This window comes from Manacus candei, unplaced genomic scaffold, assembly GCF_025592945.1.
Source record: "Manacus candei isolate 608988 ecotype Guabito, Panama unplaced genomic scaffold, ASM2559294v1 h1tg000061l, whole genome shotgun sequence".
In the NCBI taxonomy this organism is placed as follows: Eukaryota; Metazoa; Chordata; class Aves; order Passeriformes; family Pipridae; genus Manacus; species Manacus candei.
In genome coordinates, this window is record NW_026138109.1 from 7,755,114 (window position 1) to 7,775,033 (window position 19,920).

A 19,920-nucleotide genomic window follows, 5' to 3' on the forward strand; every position below is an offset into this window, starting at 1 on the left:
AACACTGCAGAGTCTTATTTAATAGATATGAATGAATCAGATGTGACACTAAACACATCAGTTATCTTCACAGAGGCAATGCCACCTGCTTTGCCTACGGGCAGACTGGTGCTGGCAAGACTTACACCATGATAGGAACTCACCGGAACCCGGGACTCTACGCCCTGGCTGCCAAGGACATCTTCGGACACCTGGAAGCTTCACCGTCAGGGAAGGACCTTCTTGTTTGCATCAGTTTTTATGAGATCTACTGTGGGCAGCTTTATGACCTGCTAAATGGAAGGAAGAGGTATTTAAATAAAAAACATGGTTTACTATATACCTATGGTTATGAATAGGTTGGTTACTGTTTAGAAATCAGTTACTGTTTCGTGCAATTTCATTTAACATATTGGCATTTACAGTACATGTTATGTATTTAATTAGGGCTGTTTCTGGGAGCTACTTAGGGAGGAAGGCAGGATCTAGCACTAAATACTGTGACACTGATAGGGACTCCTGGTTTTATTGTTTGGGGGAGAAATAAGTAAGAATAAGGACCTATGTTTGAGATACGAGCTCAGATTGTTTTGCTTACACTCTAGAAATATAACAGCTGAACATCCATAGGTAGAGAAACAACTTTCTTGTGGCCTAAAGTTCCTATCTTAGAATCTTAGAATGGTTTGGTTTGGAAAGGACCTTACAGATCATCTTGTTCCACACTCAATACCACGAACAGGGACACCTTCCATTGGACCAGATTGCTCAGAACCTCATCTAACCTGGCCTTGAACACTGCCAGGAATGGGGCATTCACAACTTCCCTGGGCAACTTATCTTAGGCCAAACATTGTCCTTTCCCTGGTCAAACATAACCTCTGTCTGTCTCTCCTGCTATGCCAGGGGTGCTTTGGCTCTTTCCAGTCCAGTCTCTGAAGATCCTGTTGATCTCTGCTTGTCGTGCCTGACACTGCAGAGCCTGCTCACCCTCTCCCTGACCACCTTTACCTGGCAGCCCAGTGACTTGGCCAGAGCAAGCCTCTGCACGCAATGCTGCCACCACCTCAGTAGCAGCACCTCAGTCCCAGACTTAACTGGATGGTCCTATACTCTTCCAGGAGCTCCATTTGGAATTAGGACAGCTCAGCATGTATTTTGCTTAAAAAAACCCCACCGTGGTCTGAAATTTCTAAATTTCGGCAGCAAAATCTTTTCAGAGTGACCTTGAAGGAACATACCTGACAGCTGGGGTTCTGCAACAGCCTCAGAGCACTGTCCTTCAGGCTCACCAGAGGGCTTGAGGAGGAGGCTTTCTGCCCCTCTGGGGAAGCGAGCATCTGTTCACAAAGGAAGCACCTTTTTCTGTGCATGTGTGTTCCCTTTCTCCAAAACAGTCTTTAAGGAGCAGGCAGTGTAATCTGCTGTGTAAGGAGTAGATTAACTAAGGAAGAAGGAATGTCCTTACATTCTCTGCATGTCCACTGGCTAACTTATGTGTCACTGAAGAAGATTAAACTTCCTCCCATGTGCATCATGTCTGTATTCTGCCTCTGTGATTCGTAGCACAGGTTCATAGGAGCTGCTTTAAAATCCTGTGCAAAAATCTTGAGAACATGAACAGAGCAAAACTTAGTCTGAACTTCCCAGAGGAACCCGAGGTGCAGTTTAAAGAAAGACAGGAACTCTAAAACGTAAACATGATAATTCACTTCCTAGCTTTATTATATTCCTGAACTAGCAGAAATGCATTGCTAGTGTCTCTTTAGCAGTGAAATGCCAGTGGCCTGTGTTATGAATTAAGTACTTCTTCAGTTCTAAAAATAAACGAGTGGCAGCAAGGGCTTTCCCCAGTGAGTAGCCTTGATTGCTTTTTCTCAGTGTCACAGCACTGGCACATGTCTTCGTTGCTGCTGTCTGAGATTTCAGAAATCTCCTTTCTGCACTGTTTTGTTTTCAGACTTTATGCAAGAGAAGATGGCAAGCATGTGGTTCAAATAGTTGGACTGCAGGAGGTCCAGGTGGAGTCTGTAGATGAACTGTTGGAGGTAACCTTTATGTTCGTGATTAATTCTTTGTCTTCTACAGCTTGATTTGCTGATTTGTGATATTTGCAGAGATTGTTATTGGGTGTGTAGCACAAGTGTATGTTCCTGTTTCAGGCCCTGAAATTGCCAATCCCAGCAGAGTACCAAGGGATGCTATTAAAAGTGCTTAAAAGTATCATTCATGAAGCTGCTTGGGTCACTGTGACTTGTGTTAGCCAGATGCAAGCAGTCGAGTCACAGCTGTCACCTCTGCTGCCATTCCTTAGGGAACATCTTTGCCAAGAAAGAGACTGCTATCACTATTCCAGAAATTAGATAGTGTCCCAGCAAGGGACCTTGAAAGCTGGATGTGTATTTTCTCCATGTGATATTCTATGAACTTAGATTTTTGTATATGAAGGGTATGTGGGACAAAAAGTATAAATTTGAAATTAGAACTGGTAATTAGAAAATACTTAAGATTGAGATATTGATCTGAATTAGGATTAAAACACTGCTTAGGTAATGATGTGTGATAACAGCCAAGTAAAATTAAGATCTTTAAATTGTAGCTGACATTCACCACAAGCAAGGTTTCAATTTTCCTTCCCCTTCTGGCTGAGCCTGAAAAGAACACTGGCAAATTTTCTGCATTGTCTCCTGCAAGAAGAAAGCTGATTAAATCTGCTTTCTATTTAACCTGACTTTGCATAGTTTAGTTCCTTTCTTGGTAAGGAAGTGTAAATTACAAGTGCCTCGTATGGTAATTGACTCATTAAAATTGGCGTGGTGTTGTCCACTTACATTGCACTTAATTTTGTTCTTCATCTTCCCATTAACTCCAAGCTTTGGGGCAAGCTGGTGATGCTTCTACAAATTAGAGTGTAAATTTGCTATATGGCTGATTTACAATTCCTCTGTATTATCACATTTCACACACAGAAGAGCTATTAAATTACTTCATTCTTACAGATATCTTGGGGGGGGAACGATATCATTAACAGGCCCTTTTGAACACAGAAATGTCACTGACTTGACTCAAAGCTTCTGAGTATTCTGCAACAGATATATGGAAAGAGCCTTGAATACATCCCTAGTTATTCACAATTAATTGATGCTGGCTTTGATTCAGAAATTATCTGCACTTAGCACTAATATAAAGCTCAGAAGCAGCAGCAGTTGGTTATGCTGCTCATTGAGAACTGGCCACCAGAAAGCATGAATAATTCTGATCTGTCAACTGAGAGCATATTGATTTTGCTAGGTAATAATTTATTTTGTTCTTACAACCAGAAGCAAAATGAATGATTGTTTTTTGAATGCCCTGCTGCAGTCAATCCTAGGCTTTCTGTGACAGTCCTTTAAAGTTTTCAAAAAATAATTATACAGATTTGTATCTGGAAGGACTCTTTGTCCTTCTGCCTTGCTTCTCTTCCTTCTTGTTTTATTGTTGTATTGACTATAATTGCTCTTTTAACTTTGTTCCTTCCTTTAGCATAATTTCTTTTTGTTAGGGAAATTTAGAAAGGTTTTGGCACTTTCTATTTTTTGTGTCGCCTTCTGGATAATTGTGTCCATCTACTACAAGGGAAAGTGAAATTTTAAAAGAGCACAAATAGTCTAATGAGTCTCTTAGGTTATGTGTACAATCTTACAAAAGTATACCAGCAATGAAAGAAAGAATTTAATTTTATAGTTTGGGTATTTTGCAATTCAGAGTGAGTGTGTGATGTAGCAACTTCTTATTTGCAGAGTGCTCTCTAAGCTTTGTAGTGTCACTGCAAGGAAGTCCACATACAAAGGTCTGAAAGAAACATTGTGAGGGATCCAGCCTAACTTAACTTCAGCCTTGCACCAAATTTTAAGGCTATAATGAGCCATTCATCATCTTGGGAGGACAAGATCTCTTTCTGAGAGACTGTATTTTTATTTACTATTTGCTTGGATTTTGTCCCCGTTATTTTGCAGGTGATTTTGAAGGGGGGGAAAGAACGTAGCACAGGAGCCACTGGAGTCAACTCGGATTCCTCTCGATCTCATGCCATCATCCAAATTCAAATTAAAGATGCAGCCAACAGGACATTTGGAAGGTAGGACAAGAAGTGCAAGTGCTCAGTGCCGATGTCAAGCCCAGGCACATCCAAGAGACAAAGAGGAGGTGTTAGTGGGCAGGTGTGAGTTAAGTCAGAGGAAAGGGTTCAAAGGGACTTTGGGAGGTTCCACAGTCCTTTCTCTGTTCCCAGGGAGAACATTTTAGGCACATCTGTTAGAGCTTTGACAAAACTATTTGCACAGATTTCCAGTGAAGGAGTTTGGCAATCAAGTCCATCTTCTCATCTTCAGTGTTTAATCTGGCTGAAGGTAGATGTCTGCAGTGGACAGGTCCACATGTGAGCTCGCCACCTTTGAAGTCGGTGGAAAGAAATAGCTGTTTCTGGGATCCAGTTCATGCCATTCTTCAGAGCCACCTAAATTAGGTCAGATGCATTTGCCTCTCAAAGCATTTCTATCCTGTAATTGACTACAAAGGGAGTCTGGGATGACTAACCCTGGTGGAGATGATTCCATTACAGATGTTTGCCTTTGGTCAGAAGAATCCTACCTAGTACCTCAGCTAAACCTCCCTGATAATTTGAGAGTGTGACTCTGATGCTATCTCCAGCAGACAGAAAGAGCATTTGGCTTCCTCTTCTAGCGTCCACTTTATGTATTCGAAAAATAATTGTGCCTCTTCTCGGTCTTCTTTTCTCCAGACTAAACAACCCCAAGAAATAGATCTGAGGAAAAAGGTCTAGGTATCTTTATTACTGCTGAGTGTCAAAAACCCATGCTGACACACCCTTCCAGCAACTACCATGTAGTCTTTCTTCTCAGGATCAGATTTTGAACACAAGGCAAAATGGAAGAACCACAAACAGTGGAGAGAGGAAAAGACAGAACAGGCAGGCTTAGGAAATAAAAGTATAGGGGTTATGTAGGTGTGGCATCTGGGCTATTTTTTTGTGTGTCTGTGAAAGAGAGGTGGAGCTGGAGAGAGGAAAGGGTGCCCAGATATTTCTATAAAAGAAGTCAAAGCTGTTGGAGAAAAACAAGAAGGGCAAAGACAAAGATACAGTGCAACAGCCATTACAGCAGCTGGCACCCAGAGCTAGAGAATGTGAAATGGAATAATGGAGTTTTGTAGAGGAAGGACAAGGATCACTGAAAGCTCAGTGTATTTACTGCACTGGAAATTTCGGTTCTTATTGTTGTGAATTCCCATTTGACAGGGGAATGACAGTTGTCTGTTTTACCTGGAAGGAGAAATCAAGAAACTTACAATTTCTTTTAACTGTGTTCTTAGGAAACTACAATCACAGTGATTATCTGGAGAGATGAGTGTGTTGCACTTTAAACAGCTTGTCCATTAAACAGTGGAGCACTGTCATCACACGTAATTACACTTTCTATTACGACTGTGTTAGTGTTAAGATGCTCTGACACTGTTCCTGCTGCTGTGCTTCTTTTGGTGCCTCAGATATTTCCAGTGGATGTTTTTCATTGTTCAATAGTAGTAATTTCTAATCGTTCTTCTGATGCCATGTGTTGCAGCTCTCTGGTTTAATAAAGAAAAAGGAAAAAGAGGGGGGGAAAAAAGGCTCTTAGATAAATGCAACTTTTTTTTTTTTTCTAGGATATCATTCATTGACTTGGCTGGCAGTGAAAGGGCAGCTGATGCCAGAGACTCAGATCGACAAACAAAAATGGAAGGAGCAGAAATAAACCAAAGTCTTTTAGCAGTAAGCTACTGTCATATCTGGGGGAGGCTTTATATTTAATTACTAGGATGTGTTTTAGGATAAAAACGACCCACACCATAATATTTGAATGTATTCCATGGAGGAGGAAAAATAACCAAGGTATTGTGTCCAGTTTAATTTGTATCATGACCGAAAGACAATTTAAGAAGGAAGAAATTTTGTGATGAAAATCAAATATTTTTTAGCCATTCTTACAGCCAGCCAGGTAAACATAGCATGGAGAATGCCAGGTATAGTATAAGTGTCCCGTATTTTATATAGAAAGTGTTGTCCCTTCTACATCCAAAGAATACTGGCTTAGAATTGCTGTATTTTTTTCATAAAAACACATCTGTTCCTGCCAGTTATTTTCACCGCTTGAACTCAGGCTTCTCTTTCAAATCAGGAATAAAGGATTTAAATACTCAAGAGCACAGAAACTAGCAATTCATGCGTGGGGAGAAAGGAACGGGAAGAAATACAGTCTTAATGTAAACTGTTCTTTTGTAAGTGCCCACAGTTAGGTAAAGAGGGACAAAGGAGCAGAAAAAACGCCATCTGAGATAAAGCAGAAGTGCCTGTAAGGGTAAATTGTGCAGAAGGCTTTGCACCTCCTTTGATGCCAAGGAACAAAGCTCACTGATGACTGTGGTCTTTTCTAAGCAAGGCTGAAAGTGATACACAACAGTGCAGAAGTCAGTGCACACAACTGCACCCCTTAGTGAGCTGTAAATGGGAGATGCCTTGCTCTGTTTTGAGAATGTAAATGTTCTTTTTCACAGAAGCTTTTCCTGCAGTGGAGTGTTAGCATTTGTACTGGGAGGTAGCCTGTGAAGTGAATGTGTTTCTGTACTTTGTGCTTTCTGGAGTACTTGCTGGTGAATAACTGAATGGCACAAGGAGTTGGGACCTGAATAGAAAGAAGTCTGATCCTAAAGGTCTTCTCCAACCTAAACAACTCTGTGATTCCTGAGAAATAAGGCGTAGTGTAAGCTCATGAAACTGTTTTAAAAGAAACTTTAAAATCAGAGTGTGTACCTTTTGATATTGTGTGGAACTGAGAAAATACCTAGGCAGTCTACAAGTAGTGATTGAATTAACTGTAAAAGGTAATATAAGAGGTATTAAAGGTCCACATGACCTGCAGCCTGTAAAACCAACTCTGCCCTCACTAATAATAACTTTGTCTTCAGGCATTTAAACACATGAGGTTTGAAGTTTGCTGCTCGTTTAAATATTCCTGTTAATTTCAAGTGTAAGACTTTCAGATGCTGCAACAAGGAGAAGCAGGATAAAAAAAAATAATTGTTTGATCTCCTGCGTGTTACAGGTGCAATTTTTAATAAAATGCTGTAAAAGTGAGAAATAAGTGTCATTTTAAGTAGGAGTCTGTAGAATGTAGTAAGGCTGTAAATGATTCGTGCTAGTATCACCATGACAGTACTGTAATCTGCTTATTTTTCCTTCAATATTTCCTCTAAAGGGATTGTCTCGTGGCTATACTTTCCATTTCTGGCAGTTTTAGAGAGCATCCAGGCTTGATATGGAGTGTGATGCTATTGTGCTTATTCCAGTGAAGTACACATCTTTGAGTTTGAACATGACATCTTTTTACAAGGCTGATAATAAATCACAGAATCACAGAACTGCCAGGATTGGAAGGGACCTCTGGAGATCATCCAGTCCAACCCCCCTGCCAAGGCAGGATCAGCTAGAGCAGGTGACACAGAAACACTCCCAGGTGGGTTTGGGATGTCTTCAGACAAATCTGTGCTGCCTGAAGGAGCTGGAGCTGCCTGTTCCTGCCTGTGGCAGCTGCAAAGTGACCTTGGCACAGGACATAGTAGGAGTCAAAGGTGACATAGGGCCCTGTTAGGTTCGATTTGATGCAGTTCAGTTCGTGACTGATTTGTTGTTCCCTCCTGAATGTTTTCTCTTTTGGCAGCTGAAGGAATGCATTCGGGCACTGGATCAGGAGCATGCACACACTCCTTTCCGGCAAAGCAAATTGACTCAGGTAAAACGAGCAGCAAGGCAAGAGTAGAGGTTTCCCTGTAAAGGGCAAAAATTAACCAAAAAAAGCAAATAAATAAATAAGTGGCATAGTTCAGTAACTGCTATTAAACCCCTTAGGAAAAGAGAAAAAGCATAACTTTTGCAAACTTTAATTCTAAAAGTAATCGCAGAATTAAGGCCAACTACCAGTTTCTCCCAGCCAGTGCTGGGGACTGGCATGGTTAAAATAACAAACAAACAAACAAAAAAGCTAAAACAAAACAAAACCCCAGAAACTACCTTTCAGACTCATTCAGAGTTACCATCCATCTGCACCCATCCATCTGCAACCAATCCTGCATCTTCTGTGCACAATCAGTCCTGGGAGCTTGCATCAACATTTCTTCACTTCAGTTGTAACATCTGCTTTATTCCCCAAAACATATGGGCACCCCTGTGGCACCTGCTGCAAGGGTTTGTTCAGAGCCCTGATTAACACTCATTTTAAACTGTAAACAAATAATGATAAGACAAATTGAGACAAAAGAACTACATTTAACAAAAAAGAAAAAAAAGGAGCCAGTAACTAGTGTTAAATTTCTTCTGTACACATTGCTAATTTACAGGACAAACAAGGGGCATGAACTGCTAAGAATCCAGTTTTTTTTCCTTTGAATCTTAGGTGCTAAAGGATTCTTTCATTGGCAATTCCAAGACATGTATGATAGCCAATGTATCACCCAGCCACTTAGCTACAGAGCATACTCTGAACACTCTACGATATGCTGACAGGTAGGTGGTGAAAGACAGTCTTGCCAGGATGAAAAACAGAAAGGAAAAACTAATGTATGATATTTGTGGTTACATTTTCTTTTGGCTGTTTTGAAAAGATTGATTTAGGCAAGAAGTGCAATTTGCACAATGCTAATAAAATGTTTACCTATTCCAACCCTTATAATAGATCTTAAAATTTTCCATGTATTGTAAGTACTTTCAGTGATGAAGATATCACTGTGTGCCCCTGTAATCAGGATTTGGTTTAGCTTTGTATTACAATTCTACTTAGAATGTGTGCAAGTCCTTCACCTTCCCTCCTGCATAGGAGGAGGTAAATTACAGGCTGTGCAACACTGGTGTTAGAAGGACAAGAGATACTTGAAGGGTAAAAGGGGCAAAGGGAACAGCTGAAGGTCAGGCTGATAGGGAACAGGGTGATACCAGTTAATCAACTCTTTACAGTTTCACTGGGGATCAGTTGATCCAGGAGCAGTGTAGCCCTGTGAACATCACCAGAGCTAAGGAGCCCCACTGCAACTACTCCAAAAGTCCTGCTTAGTGCTCTGTGGGACTCTGATGTGCTGTGTAGAGTACCAGCTCCTTCTGCTGCATGATAGCATGAGGAAATGACACTGCCTTGCACTGAAACTGGGGCCATTTCAACTCACTTGGCCTGTCATGCATTGTTCAAGGAAGCACTTAAAAAGGCTGCTATAGGCCTTTCCAGAAGTTCAGGCATTTTGGCAGAGGGATTTTGATACCTGTATCAAAACAAGATCCTGTTACAAAACAAACCATGATGCTGAATTCAGTATTTAGTCTCAATATGTGAAAGCATTAGTTTGTTCTAAAGATGCTGTTATTTATCTGAAAGCATGACACCTTCTAAATCCAGCCTGTTTCACAGGGTCAAAGAGCTGAAGAAAGGGATTAAATGTTCTACCCCTGTCACAAATAGGCGTCGCAGAGCTGGAAATGTATCTCCAAAACGTGTCCAGAGCACTCCCTCTTTGCCACCTGGGGAAAAGAGCTCTCCAAAGAAAGTGAAGCTAGGCCTACAGCATCCCTCAAGTGCTACAAAAACAAAGGTATATCCTGCAGCACTCCAGCCACCTGGTGTCCCTCTTACCTCTACCCCAAGGGCAGTCAGCAAAGGACATGCCTACAGAGGAAATACCAGCACACCGTGCTTCCAGCTCATGAGCCCAATTAAGGGAGTACTACGAATAGCACATCCCCTGAAGAAGAAAACTGATGATCTATCCCCCCTCTCTGAGCAGAGCCCCTCTGTGAAGGATTTCATCATCAAAAGTGCTGCCACAGATGAAACAAGAGAGAGTGGCCAGAGGGACAAATATATGCAAGACAGATCACCTGTCCAGTGCCTGAAAGTCCAGACAGTGCAACCTATTCAGAAACAGCTTGTTTCTAGAGATGGTATTTCCTTTGGAGAGGGAAATCTGCCCTCTGACAGCAGAAATACTTTTGCTAAACAATATATTGAACCCTGGACGTATCTGCCTCCATTTCAGAAGGAAAGAGAGGAGCATTTACGTCTTTATCATCAGCAGTTTCAGCAGCCACCTATTCTACAACAAAAATTGAACTATCAACCCCTTGAGAGGTTTTTAATGCAGTACAAGCCTGAGGAGATTCAAGTAAAACAGGAGCTGAGCCTTACTCCCACAGAAATGCAGAACAAAGAGGGGGTGCCACTGGAAGATCTGGATGACAGCGATTTCAGTGAAGATTCTTTCTCACCTGTCTGTAGTCAAAAGAGCGTGAAAAGGGGAAACACCAACAAATGCAGTCAACATTCCTTTTTCCTTCATGAAAGAGAAGAAGGAACTGAAGAAGAGCAAAAAGGCCAAAAGCGTCAGGATTTATTTTTTAAATATGCAATACCCATGCAAGAGCATGAACTAGATGACAGCTGGGATTGTATCGAGGGCAGCCCAAAGGCAGAGGAATCCATTAAAAATGCAGGCTGCAGCAGAACTCCAGCAGACTGGAACTATGACTTAGCTATTGAGTCCCCTCCAAGCAATACTGCAGAAAAGCCTTACTGCCTGCAGGAAGATCCTGCTTGTAGCTGGAAACACAGCAAGGATTTCCTAGCTGATCACGAAGAGTACAAAACCAAACACAGATGTCTGGTTTACTCCAGTGAAGCCAGCTTAACTCCAGAAAAGGATACTTCAAACCCATATGTATCTCCTGTGTTGAAACCAGGAACTCCGGAGTGCAAAGAGATTGATCTCCAGCATGAGGAGAGGGAAGAACCCACTTTGGACAAACAGGTTGCCCTCGCAGGAGATGTACAAGGGAAAGCTCGTAAAAGTGAAGTTAACCACTTTGTCTCCTCCAGCTGCTCCTCAGAATTCACTTATGAGCTAAGAGCCCCTCTCCTGATGTCCCCTCTTGACTGTCAGGAAACAACTGATCCAGACAAAGTGTCTTGCAACCAAGAGAAGTCCCCTGGTGAGAAGCAGGCTGCAGGCAGTGCCATGCAGGGCTCCCAGAGCAGATGTGAGGAGGAGGGCTGGCAGTGCACGAGGAGCAGAGCCCTGACGGACAGCATGCTGGAGCTGGGGGAGCAGATCCGGCTGGTGGGAAGGCACCGCGCGCTGCTGTGCTTCCCGCGGGCCGGGCACAGGTGGCTCCCGCCCGCCTGCTGCCGTGCCAGGCCCTGCTGCTGCTGCCGCCTGGGCTCGGGGTCAGCACAGCAGGGAGGGGGCTTGTGTGTTGGGCCTGACCCCACAGAAACACCCACAGCTGGATCCCCGGGCGCCAGGGCAGAGGGAGAGGGTGGGGTGTCCCAGAGTGACTCCACGTGCAGGGAACACACCGGTGGCAGACGGGGTGGTGCTGACCTGAAAGATGGTGCCGGTAGTGCAGGAAAATCCAACTTGAGTCAAGAACCCAGTGTTGAGCCCATGGCTGAGGAAACAAATGCTGAAACACCTGAAAAGAGCTGTTTTTCAGAGGCAACATGCCTTCTCAGTGTGGGGCACACGGATCATGCAGCCCAGTCCCCCTCTCAGGAGAACAGCCTGCTGGTGCAGCCAAAGTCAGGAGTGAGGAATGAGGACCTCACCCATTCTGAAGACCCTGCCGAGTCATCATTCAGCAGTGAGGAAACAGCACTGCAAAAAAACCAGTTAATGCAGAGTGGTTTTACACAAGAGACTTCTGCTGCAGATGCAGGATGTGCAACCAAAGATGATAAGCCAGTAGCAAATGCAAAAAGCCCCTCAGGCATGTCCATCAACAGCTCTCCAAGTGCTACATCAGAGTTGGGGAAGTGGCAGAGGGAAACCCTAGAAAAGGCACAGTAAGTCTTGCTCATCATTGAAGTTTGTAATGAAGCTTAGAAAAGTGATACATTTGCCTTTATTTGTATGTCATAGTCATATGTGCTTTAAAAACCAAAGCGTAATCTTCTAATAAATAATTATTTAATAAGATTAATCACAATTTATAGTCAGTATCTTTTAAATATGTGATTGCTTGTTACTTAGTGATATTTTAAAATCTCACAGGAAGCCAATTTTTCTATTAGAGCTTCTAACATAATGCTAGAGGAACTAATATTATAGTACAAACTGCAGTTCTCAGTAATTAATTGGCTTCCTATAAGCTGTAAAATACCTAAAATACATCAAAACCTTCCATCAAGAGTCAGATCATAGCTGTTCTATCCCTATGGAGAGAAAAGCAGCGTGGCAGTCACTGAAGGTGTAGATATAAAACTTCCGAGTACTCTGACCTGCCACTGTCAGCTCCCAGGGACTGGCCTGCATTCATGTGTCTGAAAATACATTGTTTATCAGTGAAACTTGCTCAGAGGAACCAACAGCAGAACTGCCTTCCTTCTCTGCCTGTTTTTCACCAAAATTACTTTCAGCCTCATGGTTGTAAGCCATTTCACCAATTAATTAGTCAGTTGTTTTGCTCCTTGATTTCGCTCTGTGCCCCTGTGCTGCCTGTGCTAATGAGGGGCTGTGGTCTGTCCTCTGTGAACAACCCTCAGTCATCCAGATGACCCTTAATCCCAAACCAGTGCATCCCTCTGCACTTCAAGGAGCCCTGAAGCTTCCTGAGTGCCAGGGACACAGGACAGCAAGGCTTCCTCTGGGGTATTCCCCCTTCTTGAAGGTTTATTGAGGCCAGCAGTAACTACAAGTAGTGCAGTGGGCTGTGTAACCAGAGGTGTATTTTTTGTTTATCAGACAGGCTGTAATTCGTGCCCATCAGGAGCAGCTGGATGAAATGGCATGCTTGTGCTTCAAGGAGGAGTGCTTGATAAATCAAATGTCAGCAATGGTAAGTGTTTCATATGATGATTTTGGTGCCTGTTGAACCTGCATAGATTAATCTCAGAGATTATTAATTTGAATTGGTGATGTGATGTTCCTCATCAGTTCCTCTTCTTGTTCTCTGGTGCCTGTGTCCTTGGAGAGGCCTTTCATTCTCAGTGCCTGTTGTGTCTCTGCCAGTCTCCAGAGTCCTTGAGGCAGCAGGAGGTGGATGGGCCAGCCTGAACTCTTTGTCTCTTATCAGAAAGCCTGCCCTTATTTTGTGTCAAAGGGCACCAGACTGTGTCAGACAGGGTGTCTGTCCCTGGGATGTTTTTCTCCTTAAAGGCTGGAGCAAGTTGAGTTAATATCACAGAACACAGCACACCCCTAAAGCATGGCACTGGTGGCATTTGGCTCTTCCTTCTGGGAGCCCCATTGCCTCCCACACTGCAGATGTGCCAACAGCCCTGGCCCCACTCACTCCAGTGCTCTGGCTGCTGTGGCTTGTGCCCTCACAGGCTCTTGGCTTTTGTCACTCGGGTGTTTCTTGGCTTGTCCTTGTCTCAGATGACAACTGGTGTATGCTGGACCCAAAGATGGCACCTGCATGGCCCCAGTGCAATCCCAGTTCTCTGTTCCTCCTGCATCCCAGCAAATACATGTCACAGCCATGGGACAAGTCTCATCTCTCACCCAGACTGTGAACAATTCCCAGCGAGAATTCCTGCCTTCCCAGTTCCCTCATGTTATCAGTAAAGCCAGGCTGCATTGCTGCATTGCATTACCAAACCATTTCAGTTCCTATCACAATTCAGATCTGAAGTACAGGGACTCTTCCCTCAGGGATTTTGGACTGGATCCATCATGTGGCTTACTCACTGTGATTTCCAGCTGCATGTGCTGTGTTACAGATAACATACAGAGGTTCACAAAGCAGCACAGGAGCCATAAACTGTGTTAGTTTTGTGGCAGACAATGGAGTGATACAAAGCAATCTTTTACCTTTTTTAATTTTTTAAAAAATTTTTTGAAATTGTTCTTCCTAAGTCTGTTGGTCACTGGACACCAGTTCTGCCCCCCATTTATTTGCCCCTTGCAGCAAGCAATTATTTTCTGGCTAGCAGAATTATGACAAGCTTGCCAGGTCTCCCAGCAGTGTTATTTTACAGCATGACAGTTTTTTGGGTAGTGAAATCAGCTTGGGATTCCTGTATCAGCTTCTCTGCTTCCATTTTCAGATGGTTTCAACTTCTCCAGCCGTGAAACTTTGGCTGCAGGAGAGACTCATGCCAAGACCAGCCACACACTGAACACAAAGCCATATTTAAAGTGCTTAAGAAAAATATTCCACAGCAGCTGGGCTGGTCTTTATTACTATCCCGATGTCCCTGTGAGACAGAGATACAGTGCAGGAAATAGCTGGAATACTGCCAAATCAGCTTTCAAGTGATTGATTTCCATGCATAGCAGCTGAATTCCCCAGCCCTGGGGATGTTGACACCTCCCAGCTTCTCAGGCACTGACCTGTGAACAGAGGCACCAGGCTTCTCACAGCTGGAGAGCAGAGCAAATCCAAGTGCTCCCTTATTAATACAAGCCCTACTTAAAAATAACTGCCTCCATTTCAGTTTTAATCAGTTTCATATTGCTTTTTATCCGTGTGGCAGGTTGCTATGGAAGGTAGAGTTCCCCTCGGCCAAGGCTGTGTACAGTGCTGGGATTGCTCACGTCAGACCTGGCAGACCTGCAGCCAGGCAGGAGTTGGACTGGGCCTGTGACCTGATGAGAAATAAACCCCTCACACCTCTCAAGATTGGGCTGTTATGATCCATGGGTGGCCCAACACCCCATTTATTTTCATGATCCAACATTAGAGGTGTCAGGAACAGTGTTCAGTAGATTGTAAAACTGGGTGACCAGTCCCTGTACCAAATCTTTGAAAAGCTGACCAGTGTAGCAGAGTAACAACAGGTGTTTCATACATTTTTATTTTTAAACCATTGTATTTGCTGTAATTTCACCAACAGATAAAACTATCAGAGTCAGTGAACCTTGGTACTTAGAGACACTAACCTTTGTCTGTGAGGGTTGGGACTGAAATAAGGAAATGTTCATGTAATCTACTATACTGCAGAATGGAAAACAGGCTTTTATGCACTGCTGCAGTGCAAAAAATATGCTGATTTTCTCAACCCTGCTGCTGCTGTTTCCTAAACTTTCCTTTTGCCTTCTTCACCAGGATTTTCAGAATTTCATGGCCATGCTGGATGAAATCTTGGAACTGAAGTCACAGTGTATCCAAACAATGCGAGCCCAGCTCCAGCTCTGTTTAGCCTCTCCTGGCACTGACATGTCACTGCAACCACCTCCACCAGTTTAGACCTTCTTTGCTTCCACACACATGGGAGCAGCTATGGAAAACACCAGCCAGCACTTTGCTGCACTTGGTGCTGCAGAGTGTGGGTGGTAGGGGATAGCTTTTGGTTTGATGTGTGCGATTAGTGTGTATTTTATATAAGGACGGAGAGAATTCTGAGTAAATGAGAGGTGACTAATTGGCAACACAGGCTTTGTATTTTCATTAATACCTGTAAGCCACCTTCTTAAAAATAACAATTCAGCAGCCTTTAAATATCTCATCAAGCAGCAGGCAGTCCTGTTCATGTATCTCAGCAACTTCTCACGTGTTAAAGGCACTTCTGCATTGCCAAAAAAAGGGGGGGCGGAGGGGAAAATAGAATAGAAATGCTCAAAAGCTTCCCAGAAAAGTGTTTGCAAACAGGAGCCAGGGGTTGTTACAATAACATAACCAGACCTACTTAGTAATTGGAAGTCAAGGCAGGGCAAGAAGCACTGTCAGTTTGAGAAGAAGGAAGCCTATTGTTGCCCTAGTTTGTGGGATGAACACTCCAGAGCTCCTGAAAGATGTGGTTTAAGTCATGGGTAATGAGCGGTTTAGCAGGGACTTTGTACCAGAGATTCATCTGTTGTGTTAATAAGCGTGTGGGTTTCATGGTGCTGCCCACAGCTAGAGGCCAGCAGCTTCACCTGCTGCACACATCAGCCCCGTGCCCGGCCCTGCAGTGCCCACTGGGCTCACAGAACTGATTTCTCATGTGAAAAGCAGGTCTGGCTGGAGGCACTGAGCTCCCTGGGGCTGCTGATTGCTGTTATGTGAAACTAGTATTTGAATCAACAACTACAGAACCATCAGCTGGAGCCCTGTAGAAGCTCTGGTGCTGCACATGCATCACATCTAAACCACAAAGCAAGTCCACTTGCTGAAGGCACAAGTGACCTTGAAACATGCTTGCTGACAACATGCTGTGTGAGCGCTCCCGCTCCAAAATTAGGGCTGTCGCAGCGCATTCATCCATCTCAGTGTCTCCTCAGTAATGCCTGTGGTAGCTCATTCAAAGCCTGCTCAGTAGCCAGAAATGCCAAGGGTAATGGAACACTCCTGTCTGACCAGCTGTGGGTTTTACTGCCTGGCTCCACAGCCTCCCGCAGGAGCCCCAGTCAGGCTGAGCAGCAGTGCAGTAATCACAGTGACACTCTGGGATGCATATTTGGTGCAAACACTCCCAGGAATGTCACACATGAATCCCACATCACTCTCCTGACTGGTGGGGTGTTTTAGCACTGGTTAAGTATCCATTTTACAACTGAAACTGGATTTCCCTGTGGAGCAGAGAGCGGAGTTTCTCCAGGGTCTGAGTTGATGGCTCTCAAGATGGTTCCTGTGTCCAGGTTACAGGCCAGCAACATGTCACACCTAAACCCACATGTCCCAGCCCCCTGTTCAAAAGCCTTCCTTGCCCAGAGATATGAGGTGTCCCTGAGCAAGACTCCTGGTGCTTGTGCACAGCACAGAGCGGTGGAGCACCACGGAGAGCTGTAAAGCAGTGGGACACCCAGCACCCTGCTAAAGCCACTCAGGGAACAGCAAGTGTTTAAAACAGCTCCCTTCACCTCCTGGGGCCAGGGACAGTGTTCTGATGAGCAAGGCGAGGGGAATATGAGGCAGCTGGGTAGTCCTTGTACTTTCTGCATGAAAGGTTGTGAGCACTTAAGAGTGGTTTCCCCAGCACTTTCTCAGCGAGCACACAGCAAACAGGGCTGTCAGGGAGCAGCTGAGGAGTTTTGCAAGTTTGTTTGGAACCAAGGAAAAGGTCAGACTGTAGGATGTGTGCACAGGTCACAGGAAAATGTGATGCCCAGCCAAAAACACAGTGCGAGGGACGAAAACTTTCCCTCCACGTGCTTTGACATTTGGGAGAAGAGTATTGGCTAAATGCACGTTCAGGATTTTAAAGTGCAGCTCAGCAAAGTACCCTCACAAGCACTTGGCAACTGAACATTTCTAAAGCAACACACAAGGAAGAACCATTTGCACAACCAACAGTGCCGTGTCCAAACCTCGGTGCTTTCAGACAGTTGTGACAAGACAGATGAGGGACCAAAAATTTCCACAAGCAGGGATATGAGTTAAATCAGCTGCCAGTTTTGAGCAACCTGTGAATCCCATCTGGTCTACTGTGAAAAAGGCAAGTTTCATCTGGCAGATCTGAGCCCCAGAGCCCGTTCCCAGAGCTGGAACTATTTGCTCCCTTGAGGAATGGCCAGGGACACTGGGAAACAAGAAGTAATCAAAATAACTACAACACACAGTTTCCCGAGGTCTGATACAATCTTTTTTTAAACTGGAGTCATCCAGCCAGTCCAGAAGACTGTACCTTCCTAAATGTAATCTTTTATTATCAGTCTGTTCTCCAAATTTTATTTTCCCCACTGAATGTGAGATTTGACTAAAATGAAAAAAATAAAGCAGCCCTGGCTGTGGAAATCTGCCCAGCCATGGCAATAGCTGGACATGTTTGAAGTGCTGCACACTGAGAAGATACCAACACTGGGCTCCTCGTATGCAACTACCAAAGATGAACGTTTTTTCTCCATTTTTAGGGTTATTACCAAGCCCCTGCATTAATTCTTATGTGAAGATGTGCTAAATGAGCATCTTAGAAGTGTCATCCTCTTCCTATTGTCTCATATTCCACTGACAACTGATATGAAAGGTTTTCATTTGGTTCACTTTTGTATTGAGGTGCAACAAAGACTATTAATGGTCATGGAAGAGGCTTGGTACTTTATTTCAACAGCTGACATAATTTAAAGTAAAATTCAATGTACAGTATTCAGGTAAAAACCATTCTGAAGGAAACGTGATCGAAGTGCCCATTTGACTGACTGCAGAAGATCAAGTGGGGCTGGGAGTTGGCAGAGATCCCCTTCTTCCCCAGTCTGCTGGTGTGGCTGGTGTTTCAGAAGCGTGGCCGGCCTGACCAGCCTGGGCCAGCAGCAGTGACCCTTGCACGGCCAACACGAGAGCTGCCCAGCCAGGCTCTGCACTGCTGGGAGTGCTCTGGCAGGGCTGGGCCAGGAGCCACAGGGCTCGGTGGAGAAATCCCTGGAGCATGGGGGCATCTGCTGCTCCCCCTGCCCAACTGCAGGATCCCATAAAGAACTCACCCTCAAAACACTGAACAGTGACCACAGCGACACCTCTGCTCCCACACCCCCAGCCAGCAATTTTGGCTTTGCCTCTACCCTTCTCCTCACAAGCCCTCCCACCAGGAGCCCAGCCCTCAGTGCCCACCCCGACAAAGTTACAGCAGTGACAAGTGCCAGGTACATAAATCAATCCGACCTGAGAACCCAAGGAAAAGCCCTGAGGTCTCCAGTGTGACCAGGGGTGCAGCCAATCCGCCCACCAGCCAGCAGCAGGGGAGAGCCCAGCAATGCTCCAGCCAGCAGGACCTTTCCACATCTGTGCTGAGCTGTGCCTTGACAGAAGAGAACAGTACGGAGTAAGCACCCAGAACACTGAAGTCTCATCACATTGTCTCTCATTACACATTCCTTCCCCTCCTTTAAGACACGAGGTTAATCCCCACACTGCATGGTCTTTTCTTCTCCAAGATGCCACCCCAGGAATACACTTCATGCCTTCAGCCACCCAGTGATGTAAGTCTGGAAACCTCACTGCCAAAACACGAGCAACATCACAAGGGAAGAGTCAGGTGGGTCTGGCTCCCTGGAATGAGGAGACCACCTTCCCCTCCCTGCTCTCACCTCTACAACAGCCTCCATACACAGAGAGAGTAGTGGGGTTAAGAACCAGCCCCCACAGGGAAAATGTGAAAAAACAACACACACTAACAGAACCAAAGAGATTATTTTATTCAGAGGTTTGGTCTAAACAGTTGTTGTTTCACTGGCAAGACTTCTTGCCTCTTCAGGACTGTCTGGTACCAGATGGGGATTTGTTGAGAAAGCCATACAAGCAATACAAGCGACTGCTCCTGGCAGTGATGGTAAAGCAGTTTCAGTTTTGTTTGCCATGTTTTCCAATTAATCAGGAACCCTATTGTCTCATTTCAAACTGTCACATTTCTCATCAGCTGCTGCACATCCTTCTCAGACAAGTTTTAATTTCAGTCCCACCACTAGAAGATGGTGACGTTCAACACCATGGGATACATGCAGGGCAATCTGCCCTGGTCCTCCTCCTCATCCCCTCTCCACATCTCCTGGATACTTGCCAGCTACATCCCTCCTTGGCAGCATTTTAAGTAAAGGTATGTAATTAATGTACTTGGGCACCTCACAGAGAATTCCAGGAGTTCACACTGGGCTCAAATTAGATGTTCTGGTCACAGAAAGTTAAACAAACACCACGGAGATAAATGCCACCCCCTTCAGAGTCCTGATGAGCTAAAACCTCCTACTGAAAAACCTACACCAAGGCAATGGGCTGGGCTGTTCTTGCCTGTGGAAGTCCAAAGCTCCAGCTCTAATGTGAGTTTGGATCCCTAGGCTCGGTTTTTGCCACAAAGCAAAAATAAGCCCCAGAGAAGCCCAGCACACTCCACCACTGCAGCCACGGCCCCAAGACATCGGGATGTTCTGCCCAAGTGTTCACATGTGCCCACAGGAGCAGGACCCAGCAAGTTCTTTGCTGAAGCCAAAGAGCGTGAGAGATGGGAACCATGACACTGGGAG

The 19,920-nt window shown here is 44.6% G+C and overlaps 1 protein-coding gene across 5 annotated transcripts in view; it reads left to right on the forward strand.

The window, feature by feature from the left end:
* Nucleotides 1-15,478, forward strand: part of KIF24 (kinesin family member 24) — a 28,436-nt gene extending 12,958 nt beyond the window's left edge. For 2 of the 5 annotated variants that reach the window (XM_051804471.1, XM_051804472.1), the window contains 9 exons: nucleotides 74-289; nucleotides 1,940-2,027; nucleotides 3,975-4,096; nucleotides 5,680-5,785; nucleotides 7,731-7,802; nucleotides 8,463-8,572; nucleotides 9,465-11,891; nucleotides 12,790-12,883; nucleotides 15,098-15,478. In XM_051804471.1, coding sequence (XP_051660431.1) covers nucleotides 74-289; nucleotides 1,940-2,027; nucleotides 3,975-4,096; nucleotides 5,680-5,785; nucleotides 7,731-7,802; nucleotides 8,463-8,572; nucleotides 9,465-11,891; nucleotides 12,790-12,883; nucleotides 15,098-15,238 — 3,376 coding nt within the window. In that variant the 3' untranslated portion in view covers nucleotides 15,239-15,478. Of the gene's footprint in view, nucleotides 1-73; nucleotides 290-1,939; nucleotides 2,028-3,974; nucleotides 4,097-5,679; nucleotides 5,786-7,730; nucleotides 7,803-8,462; nucleotides 8,573-9,464; nucleotides 11,892-12,789; nucleotides 12,884-14,525; nucleotides 15,040-15,097 lie in introns of those variants that run through there. The other 3 variants (XM_051804474.1, XM_051804475.1, XM_051804476.1) reach the window with 3 other exon arrangements.
* Nucleotides 15,479-19,920: the final 4,442 nt, after the last annotated feature.